Here is a 17,829-nt window from a genome sequence, read left to right on the forward strand (position 1 = left end):
CACTGAAGGTTCTTGAAATCGCTTTAGCTTTTGGCTTGAATTGCAGATCGAAATACTGTGTTTCTGTTGCTCTTGTACCAGTATAGTATCTTCACACATTCAAGAGCTTTAAAGGAAATTATATTGATCACAATGCTGGAAATTTCCATATGTACATTTCTTCAATTAGATCACAGAGCAAATGAACAAGAAAGTTCGAACTAGTCAATTACTCTCTACGACTTGAATATTTTTTGCTTTCTGTAAGCACACTTACACCCTCATTTGGATTTCAATCTGTTCTTTGTCTATCTACGAACTCGAAACCATTCTTCTAGTTCGGTAAAACAATAGTTACAACTGATTTTGCCACCTTATTGTTGTTTACCAATCGATGTGAATATGAAAGAAAGGAAACTAGAGGAAAATGATTTCCGCGCTGTCTTTTTCTCCCTCTTCAGTCCTCTTATTTCTAGCTGTTGGATTGATTAAATTCAAGGAGAATCAATGGGCAACAACAAAGAGAGGATTGAGGAAGGTGAAAATGTGAGCGCGCGAATCATTTCCCAAACTAAAAATGGTTGCTAACTGTTGCTCAGTGTTGAACTTCACAATTCACATGATGAGAGCTGCATATAGGAGTTGGTTCCAGGTATCAGGCAACCCGGGCAGGCACCAGTGGCTGCAGTCATTGCCCGAATGATCGCCGCTATAAGTTGAGGGATGAGCGTCCTTTCTCAACTGCGAGAGTGTTGTAATATCGAGCAAGTAAACCGGTTTCTTAATCGTGCTTAACACCTTATAGACAACAGCAGCAGATGGAGGTGCCCCTGCTGGGTAGGTTGATCCCGATAACGGTCCAAGTTCTCCTGAGCAAGTCTTCTTTGGCGAATTCCATTCTTTTCCCCTGGTAATTCAATACAATAACAACGTTGTTAATTATGATTAAAGTTGCATAATGTTAGTGCAGAATTGGCAATTCTTGACAAAATGTATTAGTCTATAATAGCTTAGATTTGTTACATATTTTCAATTGTAATGTTTAAGTCTAAGGATGTTTCTCACACTTCGATCGCAAAGATATTACGTAAACGAGATACTTATTCAAGTACATTTGCATGCACGCATCCAACTACATTCATCAGATATCTCATGTTATTGTATTTGGGATGAGACTCTTACCCATTATGTGTTTTATCTCTTTAAGATGAGTTGTCCTTTCTACATTTATTATTAAAACACATCTTTTGTTGGTGGGATTTATCTGATTGCATGCTTTCAAAATAAAACTATAGTTTATTTGGATGTTGAAATGGTTTGCTGTTCTTATCTTGTTTTAATCGATACGGTGATCTTTGCCTATAATGAGATGTCAGGTCTTTGGAGAAAGTGTGCATGAATATTAGTTTTTTGACAAAATAATCGAAAGGTAGCAGCTTTGTGTTTTGAGCAAGAAAAATAATTTTTATACCGTTGCTATCTTGTGTTATAGACCGCATGTGTTTTTAAGAGAAAATATTATTTTTCATGCTGCTTTCATTTGAGTTTTTAATTGAATGTCAATTATGAAAATGTGCCTTGTGATTTTCGTAATTGATTGTTTTTCAACAAACATTTCATCATATATACATTTTGCATGATCGAGTTAGTATCTTGCAAAGTTCAAGAAAAAGATGATTGAAGACTGCGTTAGTGACGTGTCACTTCAACTCGAAGGCTAAAGAAAGATCGAGTAGCAAAGTTGCCAACTAGTATGGGTGTCTAGTTCATTAGTTTTTGTAAGTCTTTATGTATTCTTTCTTTCTTAATGCTTCATGGCTTGGTAGCCCAAGGATTTTCCCAGTGATGGATTTTGCCTCGTTAAATCATACATCATGTGCGCACTCTTTATATTTATACAGAATATTTGTGTAGGATTTAGTTTGCATAACTGGTTAATTTAAATCACAATTTGAATTAGTTTTAAGTTGGAACCTAATTACACCTCTAGATTAAATTAGTACTCATCTTAGGACTTTCACATAATCACTGTAAATTATATCTGCAAGTGTGAGTTTTTACTTACTGATAATGTGTTGGAGAAATGCCCTGGAAGAAGACTTTGGTTCTTGAAGTATCAACATTTGAGTCAACCCATTTAGCCCATGTGGAAAGCCCCTTATAATATGCTGTCAAACGATCCATGTCTTTGTACAGTTTTGTCCCATCACGAAAATAATCAAATCTGCACAACAAAAGCCATCCAATACATAAAACATCAGATCAAATACAACATCTCGGACAAACAAAAGTTATGTTAAATCTTAGTCGCCCATCCGCAATGGGCTATGAGCCATTGGTGCATCCTTGATCATTCACTATCACTTTGGGACTTATAGTGCATAAGTGGTTCACATCCATCCACGATCCATAGCTCATTAATTTCAACAGGTACTGTGAGCCGTTAATACATTGTACGACTCAAAATGTTTGAACGACTCATAGTCATTCCCACATTGCCCACTTGCTCGAGTGTAGTGAGCTGTTATTGAACTGTGGGAAACCAATGACTAATAATCACTTAAAATTCATGAATGACTAGCAGCCACTCATAATCCACTCACCGACTCCCATTATGCATAAACAACTTAATAGTCATTCAGGTTCATCAACGATCAACAATAACTTGCATTAGCAACTTAAAAAAAAAAGGTAATGGGTTGAAACGTACGGCTGAGAATTGCCGGTGTGGGTCCACCAATGCCAAGAGTTGAAGATCAGGACGTCCATCCCTTTCCATGCATTTCCGGCGTTGATGGAGTTTAGGTTTAGCACACGGCCAACCTTTTCTCTGACTATATCTACAAGGTATGGTGTCCGGAACATAAACAAAGTCACTCCATAGTCCTGCACATAATAACACAATTATAATTGGGATTAAAATTAAAATTTGTATGCCTGGGACTTTGTAATAATTAAACCATTAATTAAATTAATTAAATCATAAGGGTGGTGATAATACTACAAGAAGCTACCCACATGCATGCTTTAATTAAATTTAAATAGTTCTCACGATCATATTATTTCAACAAGGACAAATTATAAATTAAATTTTTGAAACCCCATTGCAGAAAGATTATTGAACAAAGCGGTCCATTACAGGTTGGTTGGTTGTTCATCACAGCCTGTAAACCTTCATGGCTTTTAATGATCTACGTGGAAATTAAATAATAATGTAGAAGAACATGAACAAAAAAAATACACGAACACGATGAAAATTGAAGTCCTCATATAATTTATTTTTGTGGTGGGAGATCCCTCCTCTTTCCGACTTTCAGTTCTTTGCCTAGTTAATTCAAGGGTATGAAATTATGTCTAGTGTCTAGTGAGTTATCCAACTCAAACAAAATGTGCCCGGAGTTTCATCTGATTGCATTTTCTAGTTCACTTCTATGGTTTTCTATATGCTTTTTCTATTTAGGTAGTGATTTTCAAACTTTCGTTTTTCCTCTTGCCTTTGATTCTCTTTTGAGTTGCTTAATTTGAATGTTGGAGAAAAAAAACGGAAGGAGTATGTGAAGAGAAATTGTCTGTACGAAAACCGTTTCCCTTTCTTTTTCTTTACCTAGTCATAAACCAAAGGGGAAAAATATAAATTTTATAACTTAGAGGACAATGAAGGGGGGGAAACAAAGGAGGACAAAGTCTGTCTTTTAACTTTTTTGTCTTCCCCACCCAACCCCACAACAATCTTTTATTGGTATCACCTATAGTTTGTTACAACAAGAACAACCTCTACTAGCCCATGTCTTTTCACTCCTTGCCCATACTAAACCAACAAAACTTGCAACAAATTGTCATTGTAAAAGTAATTTAAATCAATCATGCACTGTTAAATTTAAAAATTTTACAATAATTTAAATCAATCAGTTAAAAGTTTTAAATTTTTAACACGGTAGTATGTGATTGGCTTACGAATGTCCAAGTTTCTTCCTGAGTGCTATACAATTAAACAGATGTATACATATATACATATATACATATATACATATATATATATATATATATATATAATGAATACAACAGTGGAGAACAGCAGAGTACGGAGAATTAACCTTCCAAAAATATTAAAAAATCGTAAAAAAGAGCCCAACTTGTTGGAAAAAGAGACAAAGGGTCCAAGAGAAAAATATAATAATAAGGGAAGACAAATAATTACAAAGAGACAAACATGCACATAGAGAGAGAGAGAGAGAGAGAGAGAGAGAGGGAGAGAGATAAAAAAGTGTGAAAAATCTCTCACCTCAAAGCTCACAGAATAGGCTTTTTTGAAGGTGGTCTTGGCATTTGGCACCGACGCATGTATCATACAAGACAACGATTCCCACATGTTTAGACTCAGTGAGTCGCCCACGAACATTATCTTTTTTCCCCTCCACCTCCTCAGAAAATCCACCCCATCAAACCTGTTTCAACAATAACAATAATAATTAAACAACTAATATTATTCTTTAAGCCAGGTTGTTAAACGTTAATCTACTGGTTTTTTTCCATTTCAGCAAAGCTCGGGTATTGGTTAGGAGGGCTAAAAATACCATCCGTGATTTGGTGGTGGCACGCGTTCGCTATCAGTTAAAGAAGATTAGTACTCATCATGCACATCCCTCTTTTTATTTATTTTAGTATGGACCATGGAGGAGTGTTGTATGACGGTATTGAAGCGTTAATAACAGTTCTCGATTGTTTTAGAGCAATAATTTTACAAAAATGATATCAAATGGTCGTCATGCATAGAGAATTTATGATACCGACCAAACGTAGCATCAATGTGTACCTGGGCAAGTTACAGGAGTCAGGCTTCCAGGCATACTTGAGGAACTGCTTATCAGGTCTGCCATACTTGATGCAATCAAACTCAGGATCTATGAAGGGACAGCTGGCGGAATCATAGAGCGTGTAAGAAGCATCAAAAACCCAATTGCCTTCGAACAAATTGCAGCCGCTCACTTGCTTCCTGTGGACTCTCAAGCTGCTGCCATGGCTGTGTTCTGCTGCTTCTGCTTCCTCTGAGAAGAAGACCAGAACTTGAAGAGCTACAAGGCACAGCGGAGCTTGGAGCTTGAAACCCATTTGGGATTTTGAGAGAGAATGAAATGTGGGATGTGGGGTTTATTTTATAGTAAAATTTCAGACTTCAGGAAGGAGAGGTTTGGCTTCGGCTGTTCACATGGCTAGAGTTAGAGCCAGAGGATGTCAAATATTGAAGTTGATTGATATTCTCTTATGCAAAAGTATTTTACTTGACTGACATTGCAGATTACACGAAGTCACGCAATGTGTCGGTTATAATCATATATCAAACTCAAGTACTAATATTATATGTTATTGTACAATATCGTAAAATATCATACATCAATATCATTTATGTAAGTTAACTTGAGATCATAAATAAAAAAATATACCGCTAAAGTGTAGGTTAGTAATTTTTTACACGATCTGATAACCCAATATGAGAAGTACAAAACTAACAAATTTCTAGTCAATCTAATTAAACGACTCGAGTTGTTATTAGGTCATATGTTAACAATCTGTTAATGAATTAGGTCGTTATCAAAATCACCCATTTAAGACTGTTAAGATATCGTTTTTAGATCTAGATATTAAGCATGATAATTTTTTGCATGACTCGTCAACCAGACATGACTATTAAAGATTGAGTCACCTGATAATAACACGTTAAAATAACGAATTTGATACGACATCATTAAAATAGAACACGACAAATACGATCTGTTTGTCAAACCTACTAAAATGTAATACTAGTTGTTATTAAAATTGATTAATTTTTTTTATGTTACTTATTTTTATTTCTGAGATGAGTTGGGAAAAAGTTTGGAAGGATTCGAAAATAGTGGGTTTGGAGGGGTAGAATGGGTAGAGAGTATTTTAACAGGGGAGTTGTTGGAATAAGAAAAGTTTCTTGAACATCCGATCGGTGATTGGTCTGCATGGTCACGGACTCACGGGCATGAAAACCTGTGTAATGTCACTGTGTGCTGTGCGTACTCTCAAGATTGCAAAATTGACCATCACATGGGTCAAAAATCACGTGTAGCCCTATTAAATATGCGAAGGGGAATTCTCTATCTTTCTATTTTTATCCTTTCATCTCACGTATTATTTTTTCTTATTATTTTTATAAAAAAAAATTAATAAAAGATGTTGACGTAGTTTAATGGTGACCGTTCAAATAGAAGGGTATGAAATGGTTGAGAGATTAGGAGCGTAGAGAATCCTTCTCCGAAATATGTAATATATTTTTGTCAATTTGCTTGCGTTTTAAGGGGATCCTCGTACATTGAACTGTATAGTTTCAAATGACTACAGCTTTCATTACGTGATTAATATTATATTAATTTGTATATTTTCGATTACATGCTAGAACTTTTTGCTCTTAAGAGTATTCTTTCTTATATTCTCAATTATACAAGAGAAATGATTTTCACATATCTATTTACCTTTCTGAACATTCTTATTAATTCTTGTTTATTAAAGTAAAAATTACCTAAATCTAAATTAAGACTATAATTTGCTAAGTATTTGCCACAAAAATTTTTTTCGATATCATGTCGAAGATCATATTGCCAAGATCTTAAAAGCAACTGTCGACATGCTAAAACAAGGAGGCCAAAAGAATGATTATCGCCAGCAGGAGGAGAATTTGATCAAAAGTTAAATTTTAGAATGTGGAATTGATTAGAAGTAATAGGGTGTTTATTTATGAGGGTAAAATCAAATGATATAAATATCAATTATGGGAGGAAAAAAGGGGATTAATCAAATTAACCATACAATAACATAAACGGCATGATGAAATAATTGAGGATACTTTACAAATAACATGTTGGGGGAGATAAATGTGGAAATATTTTTTATATTAATTAATTAATTAATTTTTTTTTTATCAAATATAAGTAAGGGCACAATTGAAAGATTGTTGAAATAGGTTATGTTGGATCGTTGGTAGCAAACAGAATCCCATTTAATTGAAATAAAACAAATTTATGGCAAGTTAAAATAAATTTATTTCTAATGCGGCTTGATATGGATTTATCTAGGCTTGAGATAATAGTGTGTTTGCTTATATATACAACGTATGCTTTCTATTAATTCCTCAGTCCTTCTAGTCGGGTGGGCGCTGCCGATCTTTCGACCGGCTATCCCCTTAAAAACCGTATGTGCAAATCTTCCCGCATGTGGCTCGCACTATTCAAGGTGGCCAAGCCTCGTTCATAAATCTTGTAGTGAAATTGATACTACTCAACCACAAAAGCTAATTCTGGTGTAGACATCCATGTTTATTGTATCGTTGATTCTATTTATTCATAAAATTTATTTTTTTACATTTTTTATATAAGCTCAATCCCTCTTTTTCCAATAATTCGTTCATGCAAAAAGAAAAACCAAATCTAAAAGGAGCCAACTTCTATACTCGATATTTTAGGTTTGGTTTTTCTTTATGCATGAAAGAATATGTTGTCTAAGCACACGACACTATTATCTCATTAAAATATGAACCACAAAGGTTACAATCTTAAGCTTAGATAAATCCAGATTCTACAGCATCAGAAATAAATTTTTTCTAGTCCCTCGTTAGAGATAAATTTTGTATAAATTCAAAGATTAATAACCTTTGGTTGGAGATGATCTTAAATTCTTCGATGAATTTAAGCACAAGAGGGAATATTGGAAAATCGAAACAACCAAGGGAGTGAAACAAAAGGGTGGGCTCCACATGCTGGTCTAGTCATCGCCCTTGGCGTTAGGTAATTCATTTCACTGTACTGGGTTTGATTTAACTGTTTTAGACTTTTCTTCAAAAGATAGAAAACTTGGTTAGAAAAATATCAGGTAGCTCTTGGTAGCCAGGCCCACCACTACACTTTGGTTCTGAGTTTGTGGCCCAGATTTCAAAACATTCTGTTCTAAAAAAGGTGTTTTAACCCCATTTCCCAAGTTTGGGCCCACCCTATGTTGTTCCATGACCCCACAACTTAATTTCTTATGCCACGACATGCAGTAGGTAAATAGTCCATTGTGGGGTCCCTTGGAAGGTGCTTGCAAAAGCTCTCTCTAAAATCCTCCATTAATAAGAGTGCTTCAAAAGCTAAATTCTTCGTCCTTGGAAACTCATTACTTAAATAATCAACCTCTAAATTTTTCATCTAGAGGGAATTTCTTCGTGTCTATCTATTTTGTTTTTCCGATTATATATCATTTTGCATCTTATTCGGTAACTCGAGAGATTTTTTTTTTGTTATGAACGACAATTTTATAATGTTTCAAGTTGATTGGAATCTTCATTTTGAAATGATGTGATGATGACAGACTTGGTCATGGTGATGCCTTGGTCCTTCCAACAATCATTAACGTTATCCTGAGTAAGTGATGAATAGCAGCAATAACCAATAACAAATGGGAGAAAAGAAATGGCACTCTCACACGAGTAGTGGATTAGAATTGGTTGCCATTGGAAGCTGAAAGAGCTCTCTGTGGTGGGTTCCTAGCTTGAGAAAGTTGAAGATGAAATGCAAGAAAAGGTCTTGGTATGATTAGAAAATGGATTTTTAGAACCTTCATGGTCATTGCTGGACTAGTGCCTTCAACCTCACTCTACAAAAACATGTCTCCAATCACATATTTAATGATGAAAACTGGTATAGGTGGGGGCTTTGTGTCTCTCATCTTTGATTTGTTGTGTCTTAAGAATCTTAACCAAGAAATTTCAAATGTTCATCTCAAAATGGTTAACCCCGCAACCGACTTGGCAAGTAGCAATCTTTGCATAATTACATGCCACTTATGATGCAATACTTCTGTTTGGTCGTGTATTTCATATCTAACATTTGATCGGATACGATACTTCTTTGATACTTTTAGGTACTTTTTGGATACGTATCATAGTCAGTGGACACGACTTTGTCTTGATGGATACGTGTGTCCCATGTTTAGGATAAACGTATCCAGCTTTTAGGATACATTCACTTTCAAAATAAGATAATGAGGAATTGAAAATGAATAGGAGACAAGTATAATTGAAAGTTGATGAATACAAAGGGCTTCCCTCTAATTAAAACGATGAATGTGACTCTCACACTTCTTTTATTGAATATAAAGAGGATTAGATTTTCAACTTTTCTTCTCTAACAACTCAAATGAATTTAGAATTAGAATTTGAATGATGAATCATTGTTTCAAATAGTATATTTAATTGCTATATATATATATATATATATTTATTTGCCGTATCTATGATGTATCGTATCTTAATTTTTAGAATTTTTTCATATTGTCGTGCGTGTTGTGTCGTATTGTATTATCATATTCATATTTGTATCCATACTTCGTAGATACCACTTAAAAAGAAGATTAATGTTATCATACTTTCTTATAAGAAAGCTCAAGTAAGAGTTGTTGACACCTGAGTTTCACTTGAAAATTCTAGAAGTGATATTCTCACTCTATATTCTCGTATTGCACTCTTCTTATTGTTTATTATTTTAAAATTGAATGAATCAAATAGAAAAGAAGGGACACAAATAAGGAGAGAAATGCAAAAGGAGAAACTGGAAGTGTGAAAATCATTACCTTAAAAAAAATTTATGTTGTGGTTTGAGTCTATTTTAAAACAATAAAAAAGAAACGTTACAAGTACCAGGAAGTCTCACTCGATTGAATTTGCTTTTGAGATAATGTAAATAACATTTCTCAATTAGAAGAGTGCAAGGCACCCTTTTGAACGGATTTTGTAGAATTGAGTGAGAGAGCGGAGAGATCATGGATTTGTATAGTTGGCTTGCACAACTTGTGCTCGGGGACCCCTACTACCAGCAGCCTTTCATGACCAAGGTATTGCTTGCAAACCCCCACTTTACATTGATTAACAATTTAACACATTCTTTTTGTGCGTTAATTGTGGATAAGAATCATTAATTAGACAAGTTGATCTAAGAACCTAAACCCCATAACTGAATCGAAAAAATTGAACCAAAATTGGACTGAACTGAGAAAAATCGAAGAAAATTGAACCAAACAGTAATTTCAGTTTGGTTTCGGTTTTGACAAAAAATCAAACCGAATGAAACTATATGCTATTTTGAATGGTTTCATTATCCAAAGATACACGAAGACACGTACATAAAGCCAACCATTCTTTTTTGTTTGAATAAAACCAACCATTTTTCAAACCATCACATATATATTGTATTATAATATAAGTGATTAGATAGAACATTGTATGACGATGTTACAGTCACACTTACTTTTGCAGCCCGACATAGAAGGTGGTATATAGTGGGTGAGAACTAGTGAACTGGTACAGAGAGGATCAAACTCTGGCCAACGTTGAAGGTGGTTTAGGGTTGGCAACAAGTTGGGCAAACGCACAAATGGAGTCCCACTTGATTTCCCTTTCATATAAATTGGTTTTTTCCATCCCACATGCGGAACTTGGAGCCTGCATTTGCTTGGTTTCCACTTCAAGTAGTGGTAGACATTGGGAGACCTCTATGGCAGCTAGAGGGTTTATGTCTCGGTTGGAAGGAACGGTGGATGCCCATATTGCAAAACCACACCCACCATTTTTGTATCAGAATATATGGAATTTTGACATTGACCTCTCTCTCTGAGTCTCTTAAACTAAAGCAAATAATTGAGTACCAAATATCACATTATGCATCCTAATCTAGTGATTAGGTAAATATATAGCTCATCTAAGTTTTCCTCAAGCAAGAAAGGTTCCCTATCCTTAATTTAGTAGTTTGCCTTATCCACATTTGTTAATTTAGTGGTTAGTACCTACTGATTCTGTTGTCGTACCCCACTCTTTTTGGACATTTTTTGATGAGATTCATTTTTACAATTCCGCTTTTTCTTTTTGCACTCTTTCTCTTGTTTCTGTCTCGTAATAATTAGTATGTTGATTTATTGCAAACTTGTAACTTTACTGCATTCTTCGACTAAATAATTTATAGGGAATAAATCGTGGTTCATATATTGTTTAGTGTCCCCAAGTTCTGTTTATATATATTTCTCTAGTCTAATACGCAACATAAAAGTGCCCATCGGTTTGACGTGGCATAAAGCAACGTATATTAGAACATTGTATGTCACAAACAGAATTCACCTTCACTTTTATGTAAGAAATTTTAGGTTTGAATCTCATAACTGATGAATTCAATACTAATTCATTTCTCAGTCATTGGTGTAAAAATATTATCTGTATCAAAAAAAAAAAAAAAAAAAAAAATCCCCTAATACCTGCTTTTAATACATGTTGTAGGCCTAACCCATAAACTTGTGATTTATCCAAAACTTAAAACTTAGAAGCCCAAAAAGGCTAGCACAAATACAATAGGCAGAAAAGAAAAGGAAGAAAAAGATGGAGATGCAGGGGATCGAACCCTGTACCTCCCGCATGCAAAGCGGGCGCTCTACCATTTGAGCTACATCCCCATTTGATTACTTGAACCCAAATAAAGATATAAGTAGATTATTAAATTCGGTAGGACTCGAAAGGGTCCAAACCAAATCTACAGACAGTGGATTGGATAAGGCGAAGGCACAGAAAACTCATCTTCTTCTTTTTCTTCCTCTTTGGCGATAACGAAACACAGAAAAAAAGAAGAAAGCAGAACTACAACAACTGCAGAAGAAGGCAAAAGGAATAATGGCTTCAGTTTCAGCAGTGGCGTGGTCGCCGTACCTTTCCACTCGAGCCTCCACACCCTGTGCTTCTCTCACATTCCTCACCGGCTCCACAACTAGGAAGAGCTCCGTGTCTCTCAGCGGTGGCGCCGCCGCGCGTTCCCCGTTGCTTCACTGCTCCTTCATCTCTTCCTCCTCTATCGCTTCCACTTCCGCCTTCTCAGGTAATTTACCTTCAATTGTGGTACTGTTACTCTGGATAAAAAAATGGATGGATGAAGTATTATTACTGTTTTTTTGGGTGATTTTTGGAAATGGGTGTTTGTTTTTTTTTTTTTTTTTTCCCTAAGATGGTGAATTTATGCTTTTTCCTTGAAATTTGTCTCTAAGTTGAAATGTAAGGTTTTGGTGGCTTAGCTTTTTGTGGGTTTTATTTTTGTTGATTCATTTAGGTTGAATTTGATGAGCTAATAGGTTGTACATTTCACATTCCATTGTTTACTTGAATTCTGCTCAGTTTTTTGTCTTGTTAGGTACTCTGGCTTCATGAAAGTAAATTTCTTGCTTACGATTTCCGTAGTTTTAGCAATGTAAGTACTTCGATTGCCAATCACAAGATGCTTTACAGCGTAGTGAATTGGAGATAGAATTGGTTAGCTAGGTACTTGATACGTGTTGTTTAGGGGAATGCGAGTTCTTTGTCGGTCGCAGGATGCCGATACTTCCATGGTAATGAAACAAGTTGGCGTCTTTATTTGGTTTCTGAAAATTAAGCTGAAGAGCTCGTTAAAGGATATTTCTTCAGGCCTTGAATTGCTTAGAGCTTGATTTTTGATTTGAAGGTTTATCTTTGGGTTTGGATTTGAGCTCTAGTGTTGGGGTTGGAAGAAGAAGAGGCTGTGGCTTAGTGGTGAGGGCCGGGAAGGCTGCCCTGTGTCTAACCAAGAGAAGTAGGTCCAGGAAATCCTTGGCTCGAACTCATGGATTCCGTAGGCGCATGAGAACAACTGGCGGGAGAGCAATGATGAAGCGCCGACGTGCTAAGGGGCGGAAGGTCCTCTGCACGAAGAGCAATCCCAGCAGTGGAAAACGTGCTTGATTGTGCCTTTTTCATGTTCAGTTGATTAGGTAAGTGCAATGGCATGTAATGTAATGATGTCTAATAGCCTATTCTTGTGAACAATGGCAGAATTTCAAACTTATTTCTCATGATACCTTCTGTATTGTTCAATTTGGAAAGGCTAATTTTTGAGATTGCTTGTATGAATCCTAGAACACTACTGTGCTTGGTTTTACGACAAGTCTTCCATTAGCTTCAAGTACTTCATATATTTTTTCTTACAGTCTCATTCCAAGTCTTCCTACGTCTTTCGCGGCCCTATACATGTCATTAAATTTATCAATACCAAAATGGAATGTATAGAATATCTGTTTTCAATTTATAAGATCTCGAAAGTTTATTGGAAAAATTGAAAAATAAGTGGATTGACTCATTTTCTGCTTCACTGTGATGAAACACAATTTTAGTATTAGGTCACTAATCGCTAACTTCATTGCTTTCACTACAAATTCTGGATATAATACTTGATAAATGCGCGTCGTGTCGAGTTTTATCATACCTGGCTAGGTTTACATAAGTTTAGTGAAAGTTTCTCGTCGTGCTTTGTCCGTGGTTGTAAGCTTTTATGCCGAACCACGTTAATCTCTTGTGTTCTGATTTTGATATTGTTTATATCGTTTTCGCCTACGATAGTAATATTTGGTACTTTTGTTAACATTTGCATTCGTTTGCGCATAAAAGTACAACAAATCAAATGCAGGAAAGAACACAAATGAGTCAGATTCATTGTCCTTTCCACTTTTAGTAGTTTAACTTGTTGCACTCGCATTCATCTCCTTAGTTGCTCGTTTAGGTACACTGTATATTACATGATGTGGTTCTGCATTCGATCGGATCTTATTGGCGATAATGGTAATGCAGAAGAGTATGTATACATACATAAATACGCATACGATCCTGTAATATCTGATTTTGAAACTTTGTAATTACTTGAAAATAATGTTATTGATACAACGTACTAATCGGAGCAAGTCTTGATGTATGAAAATAAGTGTTATGAACTTAATTTGGGTTGCTTCTGGAATGGCTCAAAGTAGGGTTTGATTATCAAACTCACTTAGAGCACTTCCACCGTGTGCTCCAGCCCGAGGGACAGGCGCAGGAACAGGGCCAAAGAGCCCGAGTGATGAAGTCCAGCATGTGCTGGCGAGCAAGCCCGAGCAGGCCCGAGCGAGAGGCCAGGCAGGAATCGACAGCCCGAGAGCCTGAGGGTTGTGTGACGTGTGGCTAATGTGCGGCATCGGTGCATGCGCCGACCTTGCATCTCCCCGTCCTCCTTCCCCTCATTTGACCTGGATCTACACACCCAAACCCTCAATTCCAACGAAAAACATCAACTAAGCATAATCAATTTCAAAAAATTAAATTAAAATTTCCAATAAAATTGCGGTTCTAAAACTACCGCATATAGGATCAAATTCGATCGGCAACAAATAAATCAAACCAGAAATTAAAAAAAAAAAAAAAAGAATCATCGGATTGCCGCTATGTAGAGAGAAGGGAAGTGGAAGAGGGAGGGAAGGGAATGAAAGCAGAGAAGAGGAGAGGAAGACAAAGATTGGGGAAGAAGGAGAAACCGAGGAGGGAGGGAATGAAAGCAGAGAAGACGAGAGATGATGATGGTGGAATGAGGGAAAAACGTAAATGAGGGGAAGAAGGGAAAGAGAGAAAGAAAAGAGAGAGAGAGAGAGAGAGACAGGAAGAAGAACCGGTCAAACAAAAAAAAAAGGGAAAGGGTGATGAGATGTTTGATGGATTGGATGAGAAAAAATTAATATTTTATTATCCATTGCCAGAGCTATTCAAGTGCAACGGTGGAGATGCAAAATGTGATTACTATTCATTAAGGGCAATTACTGTTCACTAGGTGGATTAAATAGTGTATTGCCTGGGAGGAGGGTTTCCACACTGAAACTGCTCTTATGACTACGTCTAGCACAAAATCTTAAGATCACTTTCGGGCCGTTGAAGCACTTTTATGAGAAAACGCATGAATTTGTAATAAAAAAATCTGTATGTTACAATAAAATCAGTACTTCTAGCAGAAGGGCTTATATAAAGTTCCTGATGAAAAGTGATGCAACCCCACATTAATTAATAAGAACACAGATGAATATTGACAAAATAAATAATTTCATAAAATTTGCTACTAATTTCAAGCTGTAGGATAAGAAGCTTTCATGGCAATGCCACAAAGGCCTTGCCTACTACGAACATCTCTTTGCATTCTCACATATCCACCCTCGCCCATCCTCGAACCCATGAATTTTTCACTAACCAATACTTGGTGCCATCAGCACCTGTCCCATACCCTACCACAGCAACACCATGGTTCAAATCGGTTCCACAACCTCCTGTGAAGATCCCACCTGAGTAAAACTGGAATGCTGCTCCGCCGGCGTCAATTGCAACGGAGACGGGTTGTTTGGCCACAGCCTTCAACAAAGCCAACTCATTGGCTGGTACATCTTCATAGCCTGTGATCTTGGCTGCATGATATGTATTGGCCTCGTTCTGTGTTGCAAGTTCCATCAACTCCCTTGTAGGGGTAGTGTGCTTCAGCAGCAATGCCTTTGTTGTGCATTATAAACTTGGGGTGTGCTATCCACACATCCCTTGATAATTTATGTCCGTTGATATTCTTTAATTCATCCGATAAACTTAATTTCTGTCCGTTGATATTCTTTAATTTCTGTCCGTGGATATCACACCTCTATAAACTTAAACGCATCGTGGCAGCCTTGATTCTCACCCTCGGCATCACAATCCGTTGGGTCTGAACCCAGCCCTCAAACAGAGGCCCAAAAATGCAAAAGCCTATGAGATGGATTGTAATGGGATGCAAGCCCAGCGCCGAATGGCTCTCCCTGTCTCTCATTTCTGATTATATTTAGAAACCCTAGGTCTTTCCCTCTCTTGAAACTGAGAGAAAGACCTAGGGTGGAGCCGTGGAGGGAGTGGAGGGGATGGAGGGGTGGCTTGGATAAGGAAGATGAAAGGGGGTTTCTATGTTTTTTAACTTTTCTTTAATTAATTATTTTAATATTTTAAATTTTTTATTAAGTGTTTAGCCACGTGGCACAAATGTGGCAGTCATGTCAGCATAAATGGGGACCCTATATTTGTCATGTCATCGCTTAACGATTAACTTAACAAATTTTTTAACAGTTGTATGAAATAAAAAAAAAAAAATACTATATGTATGAGATTGAAACGTTTTAAAGATGTTGTATAAGGTTGTAATTACACCGAAATCTAAAGGGTAAAATGTAATTTATGCTTTTTTCTTTTTTGGAGGCAAACTCCCAATCAATCTTTTTTCTTTTTCATTTCAGTCCCAAAAATAAATAACATAAATAATTTATTTATTTCAAACAAAAAAGCTAATTACAAAATACATCCACGTGAATCATGATATTAAGGGGCAATAGAGAGGAGGATGGAACCTAGGATTCACTCAACCAGGGGCAACAAAGTTTGCTCGACATTGCTAATTGTGGATTTGCTCACACAACCAAGTTAAACGCTTGAATTAAGGAGGAGGAAACACTCACTTTAATTGCACAAAGCAAATATATATATGGGCCCTTTAAGGGAAGGGATCCCATTTTTCAAAAAAAATAGAGACACCCTCTTGACCGCTAGATTTGGGTTTAATGAAATTCTATGGTTAAGATTAAATCACAAGTCGCAGAATCTTAACCACATAATTTCATTAAAGCCAAATCTAAAGGTCAAGAGGTTATCCCCATTTAAAAAAAAAAAATGAGGATCCCTTTCCTTAAAGGCTTCATATATATATATATATATATATATATATATATATATATTAAATTAATCAAGTCCCCCTTTCTCAAGGGTTTTGTAAATCTTGAAATTTGATATCTTCCACTCCAGCATCGTCATCTCTTATATATGCAATGTGGTATTGACCTACTTCCTTCAAACATTCTTGAAATGAGAACCCTTCTTCTCTGCCACCGAAATTTTTGTAAGACACCTATTTAGCATGTTGTGGGTTAAGCTTTTTCTGAGCATTAAGAAAATGAAGTGCCTCGTGATCAGAGTTCAATACAAATGCTGCATTTTCTAACACCCTTGCAATAGGCAGCACCGAGGAACGTAAACTGGAGCACAACGTTTCATCATCAACATACTCATCGTATATTGGAGGAGAATTCAAATCTACCAAGTTAATCTCTTCACCCATTTGGTTTTCAAAGATAGAAAATATCATCCATGATCTTCTAATGCAGTAGAAAACCTGTCCTGATGCCACTTGATGCAAGAAAGCACCCATGGGTCTAGAGGAGACGGGGATAGAATCTAAGATTTACTCAGCCAGGGGTAATGAAGCTCGCTCGACGTTGTTAATCATGAATTCACTCACATGACCAAGCCAAAGAGGAAACACTCACTTCAATTGCACAAAGCAAATATATGTTTTTTTTAATTAAACTTCTACTCTCTCCCAAAAATATTTAAAATGTTCTTAAATGACTACTTAATTATTTATGTTGTTCTAAAACTCAATTAAATATATTTGATGGTTCCAATACGTATGAGACTCTTCGTAGATTCCAATACATGCATGAGCCTCATTTTGAAATCCAAAATAAATTTCACTAAAAACGTTTTTAGTCATTTTAAAGGCACTTACAAACAAGTCTTATAACATTCATTTATAAAAGGCAATCAAACCACACCCTAGCCTAATATATGTTTGCTGCCCAATTTTGATCCAACACAATGCTCAAATCTCAAAGTACGCTAACTCTAAAAATAAAAATTTGACGGGTTAGAGATGTTGGGTTAGCTTATATGAGGGGAAAAGTTGTGAACTCATTATGGATTACACTTTGCCATCAATAATTAATAAAGAACAATACTTGACTACTTAAATATGAGTAAGAACTCCTACTCAAAACTCTTAATGTTTTAATCATAGAGTTTTGTGTTTATGATCACAACAGTTCATATAATGGATTACACTGTAAAGATCATTTCTGCAAAAAATAAATTAAAACTAAGGTTGTTTAGTCAAT

The 17,829-nt window shown here is 36.0% G+C and overlaps 2 protein-coding genes and 1 non-coding gene across 3 annotated transcripts; 1 reads left to right on the forward strand and 2 right to left on the reverse strand.

The window, feature by feature from the left end:
• Positions 1–104: 104 nt before the first annotated feature.
• On the reverse strand, positions 105–5,303 carry LOC137725495 (protein trichome birefringence-like 38). The gene is made up of 5 exons (XM_068464202.2): positions 4,793–5,303; positions 4,262–4,424; positions 2,690–2,865; positions 2,045–2,203; positions 105–886 (listed from the first exon to the last, which is right to left on the reverse strand). Exons 1-5 carry the CDS (start codon positions 5,086–5,088, stop codon positions 595–597), a joined length of 1,086 nt encoding a protein of 361 aa, XP_068320303.1. The 5' UTR covers positions 5,089–5,303; the 3' UTR covers positions 105–594.
• A 6,096-nt stretch (positions 5,304–11,399) lies between these two features.
• Positions 11,400–11,472, reverse strand: TRNAA-UGC (transfer RNA alanine (anticodon UGC)). Its single transcript has one exon. It is a non-coding gene; the product is annotated as a tRNA-Ala (tRNA).
• A 77-nt stretch (positions 11,473–11,549) lies between these two features.
• On the forward strand, positions 11,550–12,959 carry LOC137725150 (large ribosomal subunit protein bL34c). The gene is made up of 2 exons (XM_068463741.2): positions 11,550–11,888; positions 12,507–12,959. Exons 1-2 carry the CDS (start codon positions 11,687–11,689, stop codon positions 12,761–12,763), a joined length of 459 nt encoding a protein of 152 aa, XP_068319842.1. The 5' UTR covers positions 11,550–11,686; the 3' UTR covers positions 12,764–12,959.
• The last annotated feature ends 4,870 nt before the right edge of the window (positions 12,960–17,829 follow it).

The sequence above is a fragment of the Pyrus communis genome, chromosome 5 (genome assembly GCF_041283825.1).
Source record: "Pyrus communis isolate YQ-2024b chromosome 5, ASM4128382v1, whole genome shotgun sequence".
NCBI classification, from domain to species: Eukaryota; Viridiplantae; Streptophyta; class Magnoliopsida; order Rosales; family Rosaceae; genus Pyrus; species Pyrus communis.